Source organism: Chlorocebus sabaeus, chromosome 13, assembly GCF_047675955.1.
Source record: "Chlorocebus sabaeus isolate Y175 chromosome 13, mChlSab1.0.hap1, whole genome shotgun sequence".
Lineage (NCBI taxonomy): Eukaryota > Metazoa > Chordata > Mammalia > Primates > Cercopithecidae > Chlorocebus > Chlorocebus sabaeus.
This window is the reverse complement of record NC_132916.1, coordinates 12,214,871-12,235,290: the sequence shown is the minus strand read 5'-3', so window position 1 is coordinate 12,235,290 and position 20,420 is coordinate 12,214,871. Positions and strand designations below refer to the sequence as shown.

General features: G+C 42.6%; 1 protein-coding gene across 2 annotated transcripts in view; it reads left to right on the top strand.

Moving 5' to 3' along the window:
- Positions 1-20,420, top strand: part of TULP4 (TUB like protein 4) — a 277,080-nt gene that overhangs the window by 219,147 nt on the left and 37,513 nt on the right. For both annotated transcript variants that reach the window (XM_073022299.1, XM_038001150.2), the window contains exon 7: positions 8,333-8,499. In XM_073022299.1, coding sequence (XP_072878400.1) covers positions 8,333-8,499 — 167 coding nt within the window. The remainder of the gene's footprint in view (positions 1-8,332; positions 8,500-20,420) is intronic.

Genomic DNA, 20,420 nt, shown 5'->3' with positions numbered 1-20,420 from the left:
TGTCTGCACAATGAACAGACTGCAGCACCTGCCATCCCTGAGGGAGCAGATGGTGCACAAGCCATCATTTACACAGAAGCCCCTGTGATTTTAAGAACCTGGCAGGCTTATTAAGGAGCTGATCATTGTGCGATAAAGTTACCTTGAAAGACTTGTGGAGGTTCTGCAATTACTAGACTGAGACATTGATGTGAAGGGCAGCAGTCAAGTGCTGATACCTTCCTGATAGATACTATGAGTGTTGTTATCTCAAAAGAAAATCAGTGGGCATAGGCATTTGGAGTGTTGTGAATTTTGCAATTCGAAGCTACTGCTGATGTTGTTGACTCCATTGATGTGAGTCCTGTGGAAAAACAATCTGTCTCTTCAGGGTTGAATGGTACAATGTAAAAAGGTTTTAAAATTCAATACCTGGCTGCCTCTGACCCTTGATGTTTAAGGGACCTCCTGTAATCTGAATGAGGATATAGGAGACAAGGCAGGAACTTTGGTATAACTCGCTACTATCATTCAAAACTGGCTATCAGTCTAGGGAGTCATTAGCATGTGCTGCTGCTGCTGCTGCCTGAATTATTGAGCAATCACAGGGATGTAAAGTCTGGGCAGGGCGCGGCGGCTCACGCCTGCAATCCCAGCACTTTGGGAGGCCAAGGTAGACGGACCATGAGGTCAGGAGTTTAAGACCAGCCTGGCCAACATCGTGAAACCCCCGTCTCTACTAAAAATACACAAATTAGCTGGGCGTGGTGGCAGATGCCAGTAATCCCAGGTACTTGGGAGGCTGAGGCAGGAGAATCGCTTGAACCTGGGAGGCGGAGGTTGCAGTGATCTAAGATCGAGCCACTGCACTCCAGCCTGGGTGACAGAGCAAGACTCTGTCTCGGGGAAAAAAAAAAAATTAGCCAGGTGTAGTGGTGTGTGCCTATAGTCCCAGCTACTTGGGAGGCTGAGGCAGGAGAATCGCTTGAACCTGGGAGGCGGAGGTTGCAGTGAGCTGAGACCGCACCATTGCATTCCGGCCTGGGCGACAGAGCGAAACTCCGTCTGAAGAAAAATAAAAGAATCAAGTCTATATACTTAACTGTTGGTTGGCAAGAATCATACCTGCCTTTGCACCCCCTCAAGTAATTATTCTGTTTTTACACTATAGAATATTTTTGGAAACATATTACACACCGTCTTTGGGGCATCCCAATCTACTGTCTCAGGACTGTAATTATAAGGAATTACTTAGGCTGTAAACTCCTGAGGGACGTGAATGATGCTGAAGTCCTTTTTATCACACATATGCCCCGGTAGGAGCTGAGTACCTATTTTTTGTGGTGATGATGAACTTAAATTCCTGTGCTTGTCTGTAAATTTTTTTCTGAATGTTCTGTCTTTCATGGAGCTAAAACACAAGGATGTAATTCCTAATGTATTTATAATCCATGCTTAGCCTTTTTCTTCGAAATTCTGTTTTTAAGCCTTTAAACCAAATTTATTAATTTTTTGAGAACCTGCCTCTAGTTCTGGAATCCTGAACTTTGTTTCTCTACCAAATATCTGGTGAAGGCTGAACATAATGCAGTTACCACTCAGTTCCTTTTTATTCTTTACAGGGGGAATTTCTCCAATTTTTTACCACCCTGCTTATGGAAACTTTATTTTTTACCCTTTGAATATGCCCAAGGTATTGGAGCAGCATTTCTCTTTTTTTTTTTTTTTTTTTTTTTTGAGATGGAGTTTTGCTCTTGTTGCCCAGGCTGGAGTGCAATGGCACAATCTTGGCTCACTGTGACTTTTGCCTCCCAGGTTCATATGATTCTCCTGTCTCAGCCTCCCGAGTAGCTGGGATTACAGGCGCATGCCACCACACCTGGCTAATTTTTGTATTTTTAGTAGAGACGGGGTTTCATCGTATTGGTCAGGCTGGTCTGGAACTCCTGACCTCAGGTGATCCACCCGCCTCAGCTTCCCAGAGTGCTGGGATTACAGGCATGAGCCACCACGCCCGGCCTGGAGCAGCATTTCTAACGTGTTGCAACTGTATGTGTAATATAGGTAGAAGCACACGTGAGGTAACTTGGGGAGGTGACCCAAAGTAGCCCTCCCAAATGTGAAAAATTTTTGAGTTTTCTTCTAAAAATACAGGCAAATTTAGCATTTTAATTATTACCTAACTAGATATCTAAATCTAACCTAAAAATGTTTTCAGTTATTTACAGGATGCTTTCAGTGGGGTGTAGTGGCTCACGCCTGTAATCCCAGCACTTTGGGAGGCTGAGGCAGGTGGATTACCTGAGGTCAGGAGTTCAAGACCAGCCTGGCCAACATGGCAAAACCTCATCTCTACTGAAAATACAAAAATTAGCCAGATGTGGTGGTGCATGCCTGTAATCCCAGCTTCTTGGGAGGCTAAGACAGGAGAATCACTTGAACCCGGGAGGCAGAGGTTGCAGTGTACCGAGATGGCCCCAATGCACTCCAGCCTGGGCAACAGAGCAAGACTCCGTCTCAAAAAAGAAAAAAAAATTATTTGCAGGATGCTTTTGTTCTATGTCTTCCTAGTTCAGAAAGTTAGATTAAATCAAAATGAACTGGTGCCATCTAGTAGGTGCTGTAAGGACAGAGGAAAAGCTTCCTTTCTGTCCTCTCTGAAGGTAACCTGAAATGACTGACAGTAGACAGATTAATAGGAGAAAAGGCATAGAAATGTATTAATGTGAATAAGCATAGGACCCACATAAAATAAGAGACTCGAAGAAAGGCCACGTGGTTGGAAGTTTTTATACCCTTTCCATGGGAAGGAGGGAAATGGGAAGGTGGGTAGGCAATCATGATTTAGTAGTAAGTGGTTTCTAAGGGGCAATGAAGGGACGCAGGAGGTAGACATTATCTTGTTAATAATTCTTGGGAACTGAATAGGACTTGTAAGTTATGGGAAGGTGAAGGGTAGAACTCTGCCTGTGACCAAAGGTTTTGACAACTTTTATTCTCTTCTCTGGTGGTTAAGTCTTTCCTGGTTATTTGGGGAAAGCAGGAGAAGATCAGAAAGTCCTTGGCTCTGAAGCAGCTTCTAAGGCATGCTTGTGCAGCTTGCAGCCTGTGGGCCACAAGCAGCCCAGGACAGCTTTGAATGTGGCCAACACGAATTTGTAAACTTCCTGAAAACATTATGAGATTTTTTGTTTGTTTAAGCTCATCAGCTCCCGTTAGTGTTCGTGTGTTTATGCATGGCCCAAGACAATTCTTCCAGTGTGACCCAAGGAAGTCAAAAGATTGGACACCTCTGTTCTAAGGCCTTCCAGTTGCCTTTAATTCAAAATGCTCAGGCTGGGCGCGATGGCTCATGCCTGTAATCCCAGCACTTTGGGAGGCTGAGGTGGGTGTATCACATGGTCAGGAGTTCAAGACTAGCCTGGCCAACATGGTGAAACCCTGTCTCTACTAAAAAACACAAAAATTAGCCGGGCATGGTGGCTTGCACCTGTAATCCCAGCTATTCAGGAGTCTGAGGTGGGAGAATTGCTTGAACCCGGGAGGCAGAGGTTACAGTGAGCTGAGATCATGCCACTGCATTCCAGCCTGGGCAACAGAGCAAGACTCCATCTCAAGAAAAATAAATAAATAAATAAATGCTTAGTGTACCGAAGCACCATACTTGGGATCTCGTTCTCTGTGCCCTGACAGTGCTATATGTAGGCAATTTACGTTTTCTCTCTTGGGATCAGAATGTTTTAAGGACTTAGCCTTTACGTGTAGTATGACTAGCAATCATTTTTGTTTTGTAACTTATTTTTTTATCCACTATCTTACGGGCTATGTTGGTAAATATTGGGAAGAGACAACCAGGATACTGTCGGAGATGGCACACGGCAATGTTTTTAGCCTAGGGTCATCTGTTCTGTTAGAGACAGGTCAGTTACTTGTCTCATAGAGGAAATTAAAAAGGTCTCCAATCCACTTGGTTTTTCTCTGTTACTGTCTCAGAGGAATATCACTAAAGAACTTTTGCAGCAAAGGAAGGTGACTCACAATATTGTTTTAGTATATCACCAGCACTGGAATTTATGTCCTGTGCAAAAGAACCTAGAATTCCACATAGCTCTTGGTCCCTGCCCAGGCCTCTTCTGCATCATCCAGCACACTTCATTTTCACTGCAGATGTGTCTGTGGGCTCAAACGCCGGGGTCTGGGGAAGGTTAGGCTCTGGGTTTGCTTGGCAGTGGTTTGCTGAGGAAGTTCTGACTTCCTCAGATTCTCTTCCTTCAGAACAGGGACTTCTGTTCATCACGCAATAAGCAGGGAATTGATTCATTTTGCTTGGGGTTTTTACCCATTGTTATGACTTCTACTCTTTTCCTGAGTAGAAATAATTCAATTATGAGTTCAGGAATTTTCTGCCCAAGGCAGTTCATCCCTCAGTGGCAAAGCAGGCTCCCAGAGGCACTCATTTCATCCCACACTTGCCTTGAAGTTAAAAGCTCCAACCCCTGGACTTTGTTTGTTTTTTTGTTTTGCAGAATTTTCTCTTTTTATCATTTCATTGAGCACGCTGAGAAAATGAGGAAGGAAGTTTTGAGGCAGGTAGTTTCAATTATTGATGCCATCTGCTCCTGCGGGCAGACCTGATAAGATTTGCCCACATCATCCTCATTGAGTACATGCCCCTTTTTTTCAGTCCTTGCAATGAAACATACTTCTTAAAGGGGAAAAAAAAAAGTACCTGTTATTTTATCATCATACACTTTGCTAATTAATTAGTTTCTCTTTCCTCCACCCCCCACTACTGCATATGCACGTGTGTATGCAAATACACAACATGCGTGTCTAATGACTAATAAAGAGGTGAATCATGCACATGGTAATCTGAGGGAAAAAGGACTGGATAACTGCAGACTCCAAACAGTAGCTGCAATATATATGGTGCTTGATAAGCACATCTTTCTTTTTCTGTTAAAATTTAGCTGCCTCTTTCTGACCCAGTAATACCACACAAGGGCTTCTTGTTAACACAGAAGAACTATATTTTCACTGACTTCATATAACCTTCCAGACTTTTACCAAAAAGATCCATAAGATTTTCTGGCTAAAGAATAGTGTACATGTGCTGAATTTCTTTGTGTAACATCTGTTAGAGACCAAAAACCCACACCCCCCAAAATCGTTGAGAAACATAGATGCTTCCGGAGTCCTGGCCTCTTGTGTGCTCCGGAACTCCCCGTTGCCTGCAAGGGTGAGATTAGAGACTCTGGGCCACGAGCTTTAGGAAAAGGGACAAGAGGCCTGCTGAGTAGAGCATTAGTTTGTTCCTTTTAGGTTGTATTCTGAAACAAATTTAAAAATGAGAGATTCAAGCAAAATTACTATGGAAGTCTTGGGCAAAGATACTGGGGATTATTTTTTAAATAAGACAGACATCGTTTACAAAAAGTTTCTGAAACAAAAAAGTTCTGTCCTGACTATATCTAGGCTTCTGTATCCTTCTCTTCTTTATCATAGTGACATGTGTAGAAATTGAATGAGTATTTTCTTTTACTTTGATTTTCCCACTAATTTCTGAAAATTTTAAATTCCTACCCTAGGAATTCAACTCCTGCAGAAAACTCTCGTACTCCTGGCTGACACTGAACAATTCAGGGTTATTCTTTCTTAGTCCCACTGCTGAGTTCTTCCTGCTAGTACTTTATGAGATAGCCAGAATCCCTTGTCGCGCCTGTGCCTGTCGTGTGGCGCAGGACTGCTTTATGCTAAATCATCAGAGGTGTTCGTTCACATATGTTGCTATATCACTTGATGCATGTAGCTCTATAATCGTTGGAACAAGAAATGGCATTGTATGTATAGAATTTAATCTTTTTTGAAAGAGTCATTCGCCTTTGCAGATGACAGTAATCTCATTATAACTTTGCACCTGCATTAAAAGAAGTCCTGGCCAGGCGCAGTGGCTCACGCCTGTAATCCCAGCACTTTGGGAGGCCGAGGAGGGTGGATCACCTGAGGTTGGGAAGTTGAAACCAGCCTGACCAACATGGAGAAACCCCGTCTCTACTGAAATACAAAATTAGCTGGGCATGGTGGTGCATGCCTGTAATCCCAGCTACTCGGGAGGCTGAGGCAGGAGAATCGCTTGAACCTGGGAGGCGGAGATTGCAGTGAGCTGAGATCGCGCCATCGCACTCCAGTCTGGGCAACAAGAGTGAAACTCTGTCTCAAAAAAAAAAAGAAGTCCCTGAGAGTTTACTTGTAAACATTTGGATTCATTCTTGCCTCAGATAGAGCCCATCTCGTAGACAGAGCCTGGGAGTGCCCCAAGTTGCTTGCGGAGTCCCTGAGCAGTCTCCGAAAGCATCATCGTCTAGGTCAGCTCTGCAGGGGCAACAACCCACTTTTCTGTTGGGGAAAGCTACCTTGCAATACAATTCAAAAAAATCTTATTTTAAAAATAAATACAAGAATGGTGCGGTTCAGATGAGGAGCTGTGGAAATTTCATGTCATCACCTTTATTTCTACAATATTACAATGATGCTTCTGTCCTAAGAAGCTTGAGACACCGTCGTCTTTGTTACTACTTTGACTGTTTATGTTAGTGCTTTGCCTTTTGGTTGCCTTGTGTGCCCAAAGCTGCTCTCCAGAGAACGTCATCTCAGTTTCCTGATCACAAGCAGGCTTTTCCCTGAGATGGACCTAGGTGTTGAATGCCCAGAGCGCATTTAGTATGTGCACGAATCCTCTAGCTTCCCCCCACCCCCGCGCCGTAAAAGAATCTGATTCACCAGGATGTTTTTGATTCTTTTATGTAATTTTTCATTTCCTGGTTGTGACAGGTTTTTTTCCATTTTCTATTCGTCTGTAACTGCTTTGGCTCAGCCCTTTGTCTCCCTACTTTCTGCTCTGCAGCTAACTTCATGAGAAAGTCCTGGGTTCCCTGGGTCTGGAAACCTGTCTTGTCCCAGGAGACACACTCCAGTTTTCAACAGAGGTGAAAGAGCCTCAGCCACCTCAGAATGTTATGGTAGCAGCATCAAAATCATGACCATGCATGAATAAGGGGTATTGTAATGTGTGTGCTGATAGAGCCTGGGGACCACTGAATTCTAGCCCCACCTCTGAAATATGTGCTCATCGGGGCAGAGCATTTTCTTTAAGTGCCACCCAGCTTCTCTGCAAAGTGGACCACTTTGGTTCTAGATTTCAGAGATCTCTGTATAAACCAGATTACGATTTTAGGGTCTTAGGGAGAAAAAAAAATGTCATAAATCTTATTAATACTAATAGCTTTTGTTTTACCAGCAAGAGATAAGTAAATTGCTCACATTGGGATAAGATAAACCTTTTAATAGCTATTTCTTATAGTCACTGAGTAGTTTGTAAGTGGGCATCCAATTTCCAGTGTGGAAATTACGCTGAAAAAACTGTCTCCCAGCAGGGGTATTTTCTAAGCCCCACAACATCATCGAATGGCAAATAAGAGTCAGCGTTCTCATATGCTTGTGTGTCCTTTGTATGAACCTTATCTGCCAGTAGTGCCCAGAAATCAAAGGAATATAAACTAAGGCTTTGTTTTCGGTGTGTTTTTTACTTTTGGCATTTATAAACTCTCTGAATCATCCCCTGGGAGTGGAGGACACGGCAGTGGGACCAGCACTTATATGAATATACAGTCATAGGTTTTATTGTCTTGCTTTCTCTTTAAAGAAAAAGGAAGTTCTACAAGTCTCATTGTGGAAATACTGGAATTGGAGATACATATTTAACATGCCAACTTTATTATATCATGATTTCTACCTAATTTGATTGTGTTTCAGGAAACTACAATTTCCATTCATGTGACAAACACCTGTTTTTAATAGAATCCATCATCTTCAGAGAAATAGATGGTTGTATTCATGAGCTAAAACATGAATATATGGGCTGGGCACTGTGGCTCACGCCTGTAATCCCAGCGCTTTGAGAGGCCGAGGCGGGCAGATCACATGAGGTTGGGAGTTCAAGACCAGTCTGACCAACATGGAGAAATCCCGTCTCTACTAAAAATACAAAATTAGCTGGGTGTGGTGGCGCACGCCTGTAGTCCCAGCTACTCGGGAGGCTGAGGCAGGAGAATCGCTTGGACCCAGGAAGCAGAGGTTGCAGTGAGCCGAGATCATGCCATTGCACTCCAGCCTGGGCAACAAGAATGAAACTCCATCTCAAAAAAAAAAAGAAAGAAAGAAAAAACCATGAATATATTTTTTGTTATATTTGCTCAGTGTCTGTATTTGTTAAACTACTGAAGACAGTAGCCTTGCTGAGTGACAGTTTAAAGAGGGCTGTGTCCTTGTGCTGACCCTCTCTCCTCTGTTTCAGAGGTGGTAGCCCAGTGGTGCACACAGGGGGACTTGCTGGCAGTCGCTGGGATGGAACGGCAGACCCAGCTTGGTGAGCTTTCCAATGGCCCCCTTCTGAAGAGTGCCATGGTCAAGTTCTACAATGTTCGTGGGGAGCACATCTTCACACTGGACACTCTCGTGCAGGTAAGGATGTTCTCTGGAAACAAGTAAATTTTCATCTGTATCTGCTTTCAGGGAGTGGCATCACTATGTTGGCATTCCCCCAATTTCTGTTAAATACTAGTGAATAGGTTATTATAATTGTTGTTGACAAATTTTATTTTAATCTTTTTTTTTACCTTAGTTAGGTTGTGGTGTTTAAACCAAGAGAAATAAGGGAGAAAGCAGTTTTTGCCTTTTAACCAGAATGCTTTATTCCATTTCCCAGTCAAATGAGCATATAGTGAAGAAGCAGAGTAAGCTGGTGTTTATTATCAGTCTGAAGTAGAAATCGGAAACTTGCAGAAGTGATTGCTGAATCTTCACTTATTCACTTTTAGGAAAGGAAGAGTAATTTTCTTTTCTACTCTTAGTGAGTTCTTAGCAGGACTTTCCGTTGCAAAGGACAGATTAACAAGAGAAAAACAAACAGAAGTTTAATAACATGTACATCTCCTGCATACATGGGAGTTAACCCAAAGAAATGAGTAAGTCTTTAGAGCAGCTCAAAAAATTGTCTTAGACTACAGGCTTAAATGCTTCACAGAAACAGAGAAAGAAGGGTGATGTTCGTTCTGCAGATTTAAGCCAATGCCTTCTCTTTTTTTTTAAGTTTCCAGAAATCCAGTCATCCTTCTCTTCCTGGTGCCGAGAGAGACCGTTACATGTGTAGATTTTCTTTTTCTTTTTTTTTTTTTTTGAGACAGAGTCTCACCAGGCTGGAGAGCAGTGGCGTGGAAATCTTGGCTCACTGCAAGCTCCGTCTCCCGAGTTCACACCATTCTCCTGCCTCAGCCTCCCCAGTAGCTGGGACTACAGGCACCCGCCACCACACCTGGCTAATTTTTTGTATTTTTACTAGAGACAAGGTTTCACTGTGTTAGCCAGGATGGTCTTGATCTCCTGACCTTGTGATCCGCCCGTCTTGGCCTCCCAAAGTGCTGGGGTTACAGGCATGAGCCGCCACACCTGGCCTGCCTTTCCCTTTTAAACTGTTTTTCACTTTGTAGCCACAGTCTTTGTAAAATCACAAGTCAGATCAGTAGCTTCTTACTGTCCTTAGGATAAAGTTAAAAAATTCATTATGCCTTAAAAAGATCACCATAATCTGGTCCTCCATCCTCTCTAGAATTAGCTCTTACCACAGCTAGATTTTCTTTATAGATGTAATTTATCTTACAAAAGGGTAACTCTTCAGAGTTTACCCTGTGTCCTTTTTTTTTTTTTTTTTTTTTTTTGAGATGGAGTTTTGCTCTTGTTGTCCAGACTGGAGTGCAATAGCACCATCTCGGCTCACTGCAACCTCCTCCTCCCAGGTTCAAGCAATTCTCCTGCCTCAGCCTCCTGAATAGCTGGGATTACAGGCACCCGCCACCACGCCCAGCTAATTTTTGTATTTTTTTTAGTAAAGACGGGTTTTTGCCATGTTGGCCAGGCTGGTATTGAACTCCTGACCTCAGGTGATCCACCTGCCTCAGACTTCCAAAGTGCTGGGATTACAGGTATAAGCCACCACTCCTGGCCTACCCTGTGTCTTTACCCTATATGTATCTCAAAATAACCAGCTCGAAATTATCCTTATGCCAAAGAGGCAGATTTGTGGTAGCTTATTCTGGTCTCCTACGGTCATATTTGGGAAGCATGTCCTGAACCCTGTCACGCTCTGATTTTGTGTTTGTTACGCCAGTGGTGAACCTTTATATTTTAACTAAATTTTTGTTAAGCAGTAATTTTAAAAGCTTAGAAGTCTTTAAGAAAGTATACACAAATGGGCCCCCTTTCTATTTGTTTTTATTTCCCAGAAATCTTTAGGCCACCTTATGTTTGGGTCAGTTATAGTGGAGGATTATTTCTCAGCAGCGAGTAATAGAGGCATGCCTGGGAGGGAGTTGACAGTGGAGGTGATAATAAACAAGAATCTGTGTCCTAACATTACTCAGCTCATCAGAGAGGCAGGGATAGCAGATATGGGGAAATCTGTAATTAGATGCAGGCATTAAATATTTAAATATATTTTTTCTTTTAATTGTGGTAAAATACATATAAAATTTATCATCTTAACCATTTTTAAGTGTACTGTTTTATAGTGTCGAATATATTACATTATTTTACAACTAATTTCCAGCACCTTTTCATCTTGCAAAATGAAAACTCTTTACCTATTAAACAACTACTCCCTGTTTCTCCCTCTTCCCAGTCCATGAGAAGCACCATTTTACTATCTTTTCTATGAGTTTGACTCTACAATCCTCATGTAAGTGGAATTATGCAACATGTTGACACACCAAATTCTGTGCAGTATTTAAAGAGGTTTATTCTGAGCCAAATATGAGCAACCGTGGCCTAGGACACAGTCACAAGAGGTCCTGAGAATATGTGCCTTAGGTAGTCAGGTCACGGCTTGGTTTTGTACGTTTCAGGGAGACAGAAGTTACAGACAAAGACATACATCAATATTCGTAAGGCACATGTTGGTTAAACCTGTGGAAAGATAGGACATCTTGAAATGGGGCCACACACATGTCACAGGTGGATTCAAAGATTTTCTGATTGGCGGTTGGTTGAAAGAGTTAAGCTTTGCCTAAAGGGTTGAAGTCAGGAGAAACAAGTGCTTGAGTTAAGGTAAGGGGGTTGTGGAAGCCAATGTTCTTGTTCCCCGCTGCAACCTCCCTGCGCCCTGCCAGACGGAGGTCTTTCCCTGTCCCACAGGCTGGAGTGCAGTGGCGCCATCTCAGCTCACTGCAACCTCCGCCTCCCGGGTTTAAGCAGTTCTGCTTTCACCGTGTTGGCCAGGCTGGTCTTGAACTCCTGACCTTGTGATCTGCCCTCCCAAAGTGCTAGAATTACAGGCAGGAGCCACTGCGTCCGGCCCCAAGGTTCTTGTTATGCAGGTGAAACCACTTAAGTAGCAGGCTTCACGGTGAATAAATGGTAAATGTCTCCTTTCAGACCTTAAAAGGTATTAGACTCTTGGTTAAATGTCTCCTGGATCAAGAAAAGACCTAGGAAAGGAAGGACATTCTCTACAAAATGCAAATTTCCCCCACAAGAGATGATTTTGCAGGGTTTTGCCATTTGCAGGTTTTGCCGTTTCAAAACATATCAACAAAATATATTTGGGGGTAAAATACTTTGATTTCCTTTAGGCCCGCCATCCGTTGTATGATGCTATGTCAGAATCAGGTTGGAATTTGGTATTTTATTGCTACAAAGAGTCTTAGTTTTATCAGTCTTACCTCTATTTTAATGTTAATGTTGGTCAGTTGTGCCTAAACCCCAAAGGGATGGGGGCAATGTAAGGACCATGTCCAATTTTCCTTCCTGTCATAGCCTGAACTAGTTTTCTTTTGTGACGGAGTCTCGCTCTGTCGCCCAGGCTGGAGTGCAGTGGCACGATCTCGGCTCACTGCAAGCTCCGCCTCCCGGGTTCACGCCATTCTCCTGCCTCAGCCTCCCAAGTAGCTGGGACTACAGGCGCCCGCCACCATGCCCGGCTAGTTTTTTGTATTTTTTACTAGAGACGGGGTTTCATCCTGTTAGCCAGGATGGTCTCGATCTCCTGACCTCGTGATCCGCCCACCTGGGCCTCCCAAAGTGCTGGGATTACAGGCTTGAGCCACCGCACCCAGCCTGAACTAGTTTTCTAGATTCCTTTGGGATCCCCTTGGCCAAAAGAAGGCCCATTCTGTAGGTTGGGTGGCTTAGAATTTTATTTTTGGTTTACAAGTGTTTATCTTTTTCTGACTGGCTTATTTCACTTAGCATAATGTCCTTAAGGTTCATCCATGTTGTACCATGTGTCTGAATTTTCTTTCTTTTTAAGGCTGAATAATATTTTATTGTATGTATATACCACATTTTGTTTACCCATTGATGAACTTTTGGGTTCCTTCCGTCTTTCGGCTGTTGTGAATAATTCTTCTGTGAACATGGGTGTACACATATCTCTTTGAGACCCTGCTTTTCAAGTCTTCCGGATTTGTGCCCAGAAGTGGACTTGCTGGATCATATGGTAATTCTATTTTTAATTTTGTGAGGAACTGCCATACTGTTTTTTCATAGCAGCTTGTTAACAGAAAGACTAGTAAAATACTTTAAAGAGGTTTATTTTGAGCCAGTATGGGTGACCCTGGCCCAGCAAAACAGTCTCAAGAGGTCCTGAGAAAGTGCACCCGAAGCAGTTGAATTACAGTTTGGTTTTGTGCATTTCAGGGAGGCAAGAGTTATAGGCAAAGACATAAATCAACATGCGGAAGGTATCCGTTGGCTCAGCCTGAAAATGTGGAATATTTTGAAGCCAGGAGAAGTAGAGGAGTATACAAGTCAGGTAGATTCAGAGATTCTTTAATCTAGTTAGTTAAAGCAACAAAATTTGATCTAGAACTTGGGAGTCAGCAGAAAGGAATATTTTAAGTTAAAACATTCGGATGCTATGTCAGAGTCAGCCAAAATATGGCCCATTTAGTGAGATTGATGGCCTGTAGGCATGGCTTAAGGCTTGCCTTGCATGACCTTAGGTATTGTTTAGAATTTGTTATCTTATTTCCATCAAGAGTCATTTGTCAGTCTTATGATCTCTATTTTAACTTTTACTCAGGTCAGTTGGACCTAAATTCCAGATGGGGGGGAGTATAATGAGGTGTGTCCAACCTCCCTTTCTGTCATAGCTAGGAATTCAGTTTTTAAAGTTTTTCTGGCGTTTCCTTGGCCAAGAGAGGCTCTATTCAGTCGATAGGGGGCTTAGGATTTTATTTTTGGCTTACAAGCTGCACCATTTTACATTTTCACTAACATTACACAAGGATTCTAGTTTTTCCATATCCTTGCCAATATTGTCATTTTTTCTGGGATTTTTTTTGGAGTAACCATCCTCTTGGATGTTAGGTGATATCTCATTATGGTTTTGATTTGCATTTCCCTTAGGATTAATAATGTAGATTAGTGATGTTGTTGCATATCTTCTTTGGAGAAATGTGTGTTCAAGTCCTTTGCCCATTTTTCAATCAGGTTATTTGGGTTTTTGTTTTTAAGAAGTGGGATTAAACTATGTCTTTGGGCAGTATAGTATCTCCTTGAGCAAATAAGCCTATTTGTTCATTCATTTGTTCAAGCATCCAGCCAAGATATTTTGAGGAGCTACTGTGTGGCTGGCACTGAGCTCTGAGTACTAGTGTTTCCGAGCTGAACAAGGAAGACGTGATCCATACCTCCTAGGAGCTCACAGCTAGTGAAGGAAGACAGACAAGTGATGACACAGAAATGCTTTTGATTTTGAAGTAGAACGATTTACCTGGTGCTTTGATAACCTGGAGAGAAGGAGTCTTACACCTGCCCTTTGTGGGTATTTTTCCACCTCTGCCTGATCTCTTTTCTCACTCTGTATTCCTCAGACCGTTTCAACCACTCTTACAGCTTTAATTCCAATCTCAGTGAAGGTCTGAAGCCTAAGGAAAGAGGCCTGTATAGACCCACCTGCTTACTTCACAAACCCACTAGCCATCTCATAAGCATTGCACATGCAACATGCCCAAATCTCAGAACACTCCACCACGTAGATAATGCTCCTCTTTCAGGTCATGGTCCAGCTGCTCAAGCCAGAAGTCACAGTCAGCCTGTCCACTGAATCCCAGTGAGTGTTTTTACCTCCTAGATATCTTCGTGTCTACATCCTTTTGTCTTCATTGGCCACCACCTTAATCCAAGCCACCCTCGTCTTAGCTGCAGTGTTTGAGCCATGCCTTTCCCTTTCTTTTCTTTTCTTTTTTTTTTTTTTTTTTCTGACGGAGTTTCACTCTTGTTGCCCAAGCTGGAGTGCAATGTTGCAATCAGCATTCACTGCAACCTCTGCCTCCCAGATTCAAGTGATTCTCCTGCCTCAGCCTCCCGAGTAACTGGTATTACAGGTGCATGCCACCACACCCGGCTAATTTTTTGTCCTTTTTTTAGTAGAGATGGGGTTTCACCATGTTGGCCAGGCTGGTCTTGAACTCCTGACCTCGTAATCCACCCGCCTCAGCCTCCCAAAGTGCTGGGATTACAGGCATGAGCCACCACACCTGGCCTGCCTTTCCCTTTTAAACTGTTCTTCACTTTGCAGCCACAGTCTGTAAAATCACAAGTCAGATCAGTAGCTTCTTACTGTCCTTAGGATAAAGTTAAAAAAATTCATTGTGCCTTAAAAAGATCACCATAATCTGGTCCTCATCCTCTCTAGAATTAGCTCTTACCACTCCATCCTCTTCTGACCCTGCCAATCTGGACTTTTCTGTTTCTCAGTTTACCAGATGCCTCCTTTCTTCCAAGCTTTGCACCATGCCTGGAACAGATCTTGGCTCATGGCAGAGTCTCAGTAAATACTGGTTGAATCAGTCAGTGAGCCTTAGCATTGTATCTTACTGCTCTGCCTTACTTGGTGAGTTATGTTGGGGCAGCACTCCTCTCCAGGGGGCACCAGCTGCGGGGAGTCTGTCCCTTACAGACTCCTGATCCAGCAACAGATGAATGAAGTACAGTGACACACAGATAAATTCTGCTTTGCCCCTCCAGCTGAGTGTGTGGGAGCCGCTTACAGACTCCCTGATGAGTCCTGTAAACAGTTGCCCCTCGACCCTGATCAGCTAGTCAGACTCGCATTTATTCCGTAAGTTAATTTAAAAAAGCTTGAGTCAACACCATTAGAGGGTAATTGACATTGTGGACTTCCGGAGTAAAAAGCACTTGAGCACCTCCGTACATCAAAGGTTAGTCTTAAGCTTATATGAGTAAATAAGCTAGCTAGGTAAACTACTCGGCCTTTCTTTATTACTATTTTAATTTGTTTAACTAAAGGTAAAGGGATCAGTCCGCCTTCAGCTAGATATTTTACCGAATTTACCCACCGAAGTTACACAGACTTCTCAGCCTTCCAAGAAGATTTGTGTCTATTTCTGTAACTATCTCTTTTTCCCACCAGCCTGATTGAACCCCAACATTATGTAAATTTCAAGGACCAGATAACTTAAGATTATTTGCCATTTACATTATCTCTTGGTTTCTTTAGCCACTGGCAATCATAACATAATTTCTTTTTAAAAAATTAATAATAAATTACTTTTAGAAATAGAATACAGTTTGATTATAGCATAGGTTATATAAGGGACAGCAACAGGAAGTAAGACTAAAAAAGTGTCTTAGGACCAAATGTGTCTTAGTGTGTTTGGGCTGCTATACGAAAATACCTTAGACTGAGTGATTTATAAATAATACAACTTTATTTCTCACAGTTCTGGAGGCTGGGAAGTCCAAAATCCAGGCACTGGTAGATTCTGTGTCTGGTCTGCTCCATAGATGGCACCTTGTGCCTGTGTCCTCATACGGTAGAAGGCATAAAAGCAGGGAGGCGCCTCCCTTTAACCTGTTTCTAAGGGCACTAATCCCATCGTGAGGACGGAGGCCTCATGACTTAATCACTCCCCAAAGGCCCCACCTAATACCACCACCATGGGAACTAGATTGCAGCAAGAATTTCGGAGGGACACACATTCAGACCATGCATAGCCTGGCCAAGATGTTAAACTTCATTTGGCCTTTTGTTTTGTATTTTTATTTTATGAGCAAGGGAGAGGTGAGACAGGGCTTTGGGGAGACTAATCTGACAGCAGTGTTGTTATCTCAGTAAGAGGGAATCAGGACAAAAAACCAGAACAGTGAAAATAGAGTGGAAGAGAGACACAGAGTTCAGAGAGATTATAAGAGATTTGGCTTCTGGAGGACTGTGAGGAGGAGGTCAGTACCAGTGAAAGCAGACATTTGTTTTTTGTTGTTGTTGTTGTTGTTGTTTTTTGAGATAGTGTCTCACTCTGTCACTCAGGCTGGAGTGCAGTGGCGTGATCTTGGCTCACTGCAACCTCCACCTCCTGGGTTCAAGCAATTCTCCCACCTCTGTCTCCTGAGTAGCTGGGACTACAGGTGTGTGCCACCACACTGGCTAATTTTTGTATTTTTTGGTAGAGACAGGGTCTCACCGTATTGGCCAGGCTGGTCTTGATTTTCTGACCTCAAGTGATCTGCCCACCTTGGTCTTCCAAAGTGCTGGAATTACAGGTCTGAGCCACCACACCTGGCCAAAAGCAGACCATTTTAGTTACTGTTGCAGCCATATCTCTAAGGGTGGAAGGTGTTTGGGGATGTGGGACTGGAACTGAGACAAGAAATTGGGTTGGAGATAGATATTTGGAGTCATCCACAAGGAGGCCATAGTTGGAGAAATGAAATGGGTTTAATGTCAAAGGAATGAATAGAAAGAGGGGAAATGAGGAAAGAGCCAAGCATAGAACTTTGGATAGTGGAGTGATAGCCTTCATTTAACAAGCAACAGAAGGAAGGAGATGGAAGAGGAATGTCATAGAGAACCATTAAAGGAAATATGTCAAACAAGAGAACAGCAGTTGAAAGTAGACATGAAAAATTGGATTTGGAAGTTTTAAGGTCAAAAATGGTCTCGCTAGAATAGTGTTAGAAGTCACATGGTAAAAGATTTTTTGTTCAGTCAGTCGATCTTTATTGAGCCATCTATATGCTAAGCATTGTTCTATGTGCTGGAGATACAGCTGTGACAGCCAAGATGAAGAACTGGCGACTAAGCGGCTAGTGAAGAAGTTGAGGCAGCACATGTAAACTACTGTTTTGACAGGGTTTGAGGGGAAGGCAGAGAGAGGATGGTAACTTGAAATGGAGAGGCATGACTGTGTTCATATACAATTAATAAGTCTTTGGGGAAAAAAGAAGACATAAGGAAGCAAGAAAAAGAATAGCAAGCTACAAGAGCCCACTGCAAGTTGGAAGATGTGGGTTTGATTGCAGTATGGAGGTTTAATCTAGAAGAGACAGAAAGGAAGGAGAGATTGTAGAAAGAGACGAAGGATTTTTAAGTAAAGGAGGGAGCCAAAGCACACACACACTACAGGACAATGCCAGTCTTCTCAGTAAACTAAAGGCAGGATGAAGAACACAGGGAAGATTCAGCAGGAGTGCCATGGAGTGCCATCCACTTGCCATACCGGATAATAAATTTAAAGTGAGAGTCAGTGATGTCCATGCCTTCACTGTAATCCTAGAGTCAGTAGTACCGATTGCCTAAAATTAGAAACTGGAAAGGTGAGTGTAGTAGGAGGGCCAAGGAGTCGAAGGAATCTAGGAAACTGCTAGGGATACTGTGGAATTGGGCAGCCATGGCATCAGTGGTTAGATACTTCATGACCTGAGGCTAGGAAGTGTAAAGTCATAAAAAGACATGTTCAAGAGGAGGTGATACAAACAAAATGGGAAATTGTGGTTGGATAGGGACTTTAAATTTCTATTTTGGAAGTGAAGTCATTCTGAGTTAACCCTGAAGTAGAACAGAGTTAAGGCCATATGTATGAGGCCAGGGCATTGGTTAAACAAACTTAAGTATTAGAGTTCCTGTGGATTTGGGATTGAAGGAAGGAGAGATTACCTTGATTCTATTTGTGTCCCCACTGCCAGTTCATTGCCTAAAACATAGTAGGTATTAGTAAATATTTCTTCGGTGGGTTTATGGATGGACTGGTGTCAACATAGGCTTTCTTTCATCTTTCTGTCGATTGTTTGAACCTGTAAGTTATGTCACATTTATAATCAATCTGATGCTGGCTTTTTATAAGGCTTTTATGATTAGAATATTTGTGAATTCAAGTGCTGAAACACACTCAGCATTGTCCCCACTTTGTCTGACTTAGGGCCGCCTTCCTGCTGGCATTGTGTTCCCTCTACAGGGAATGTCCTTCCCGCCGTTTTAGCTCAGGAAGTGGATCTTCCTCAGTGCCAGCTCAGTCACATTTTCTTTTAAAGCTGCCCAGTGGATTGAGGCTCCCCTTCTCTGTAAACCCTCGGGGTGCTTAACACCTGTGGCATGTATTACACTTTTCTGTCTACTTGTCTTATTTTCCTGAAGACGGAGGCTTCCTTTTTCTGACCAGTGCCTAGACTGTAGTAAAGGTTCTGTGGCCTTAACCATTGCGGAAGTTCTCATCAGCCATCACATGAAACTAACATGGATCCTGAATTTAAACTGTTTGAGCTCAGGAATAAGAGAAAAGGCCCTGACTGATCTTCCTTTGAAGAAAGATAGATAATCCCTACGGTACCTCAGCATTTTAGTAAGTTATTGATTCTTTTTTTCATTGAGGGTCCATTTCAACCATTGAAAAAATTGCCTCAATAATAGAATGTTAAATAATGATGCCATTAAAAATCAAGTACAATATTAATTATATTTAGCACCAGTTTAACTCTTGTCTAATGATTCTAAGATCACATGTGATCTATGCTGTGCTATTCAAGGAGTCCAAAGGCAGGGACATTTTTATAGCAGGAAGGAAGTTAGGCGATTTATTGGACTGCTTATAAAAAGAACTAAATGCAATTTAGATTGGATAATGTATTCCCAAGTTAATTAGATTGTAGGAATATTGCGTACAAAGCCATTGCCTGGGACGAACTTGCAGCAGCAGCAGCAGCTTTAAAATTGATTTTCTTGATTTACTTGTAATAGCAATGCTTGTGGCTGGAGCTCTTCTAAGGAAATATGCTATGATTTATTTTCCTTTCTGTCCTACATGTTGTAATGTAAAATTCTGTAATTTATCTCATTAGCTGTTATCTGTGACTCTATATATTCTTGCATATCTGAAAATGTAACAGGTTTTTAGAGTTAGCACTACTGACTGAAGTTTGTAGGCTTCAATAATTTAGGCCCAGGTTTTTGTTTTGTTTTATGGACTTCTGGCATTGAAGGCCAGTGGAGAGGTCACCCTATATTCTGTAAGGTTCAGTTGTTGATGTAAGATATTGGGTAAAAAATTAAGAGAGGAGAAGTTGGAAAAAGATGGGTATGGGAATTTAAAAATCAAATAAGAGATTGCATGTGTGATCATGGACTTCTGTACTCTTGGAGGCGAATCCTATAGTAAAAATAGACTTGCTTTCTTTCACTTAGGATTAACTCTGCCTATTCTCCTAAAGTAGCCCCCGTTGTGCTTTTCCCATTTTGTCTTGTAAGTAGATGAGAAAGTCTTCCATGGGTGTTGTCTGCTTACAAAATACAAGGATGGTTGTGTTCTTTTAAAACTGAAATTTGGTTGAGTGTTGAATTAGCTTTTATTACTACAATTTAGTTGGTGGCCAAATGATTATAACTTTGTATTTAAAATTGTCTGTGGCTCCAACCAACGTAGTTTGATGGTGACCGATCACCAACTTATTCTGTTTTTTTGTTTGTTTATTTGTTTTTACACAGAGTTTCACTCTTATTGCCCGGGCTGGAGTGCAGTGGCGCGATCTCGGCTCACTGCAACCTCTGCCTCCCAGGTTCAAGTAATTCTCCTGCCTCAGCCTTCCGAGTAGCTGGGACTACAGGCGTGTGCCACCACGCCCAGCTAATTTTCTTGTATTTTTAGTAGAGACGACGTTTTACCATGACCAGTTGGTCAGGCTGGTCTCAAACTCCTGATCTCAAATAATCCTCCTGCCTCAGCCTCCCAAAGTGCTGGGATTACAGGCATGAGCCATAACGCCTGGACTTTTTAAAATTTGTTATAAACAGAGTCTCACTGTCTCCCAGGCTGGAGTGCAGTGGCATGATCGTAGCTCACTGTAGCCTCAACCTCCTGGGCTCAAACGATCCTCCTGCCTCAGTCTCCCAAGTAGCTAGGACTACAGGTGTGCACCACTACACCCAGCTAATTTTGAAAAATTGTTTTGTAGAGACAGGGTCTTGCTGTGTTGCCCAAGCTGGTCTTGAATTCCTTGCCTCAAGCAATCCTCCTGCCTCAGCCTCCCAAAGTGCCGGGATTATAGGCGTGAGCCACTGTACCTGGTCCTTCATCTGTTTTAAAGTGAACTATTTT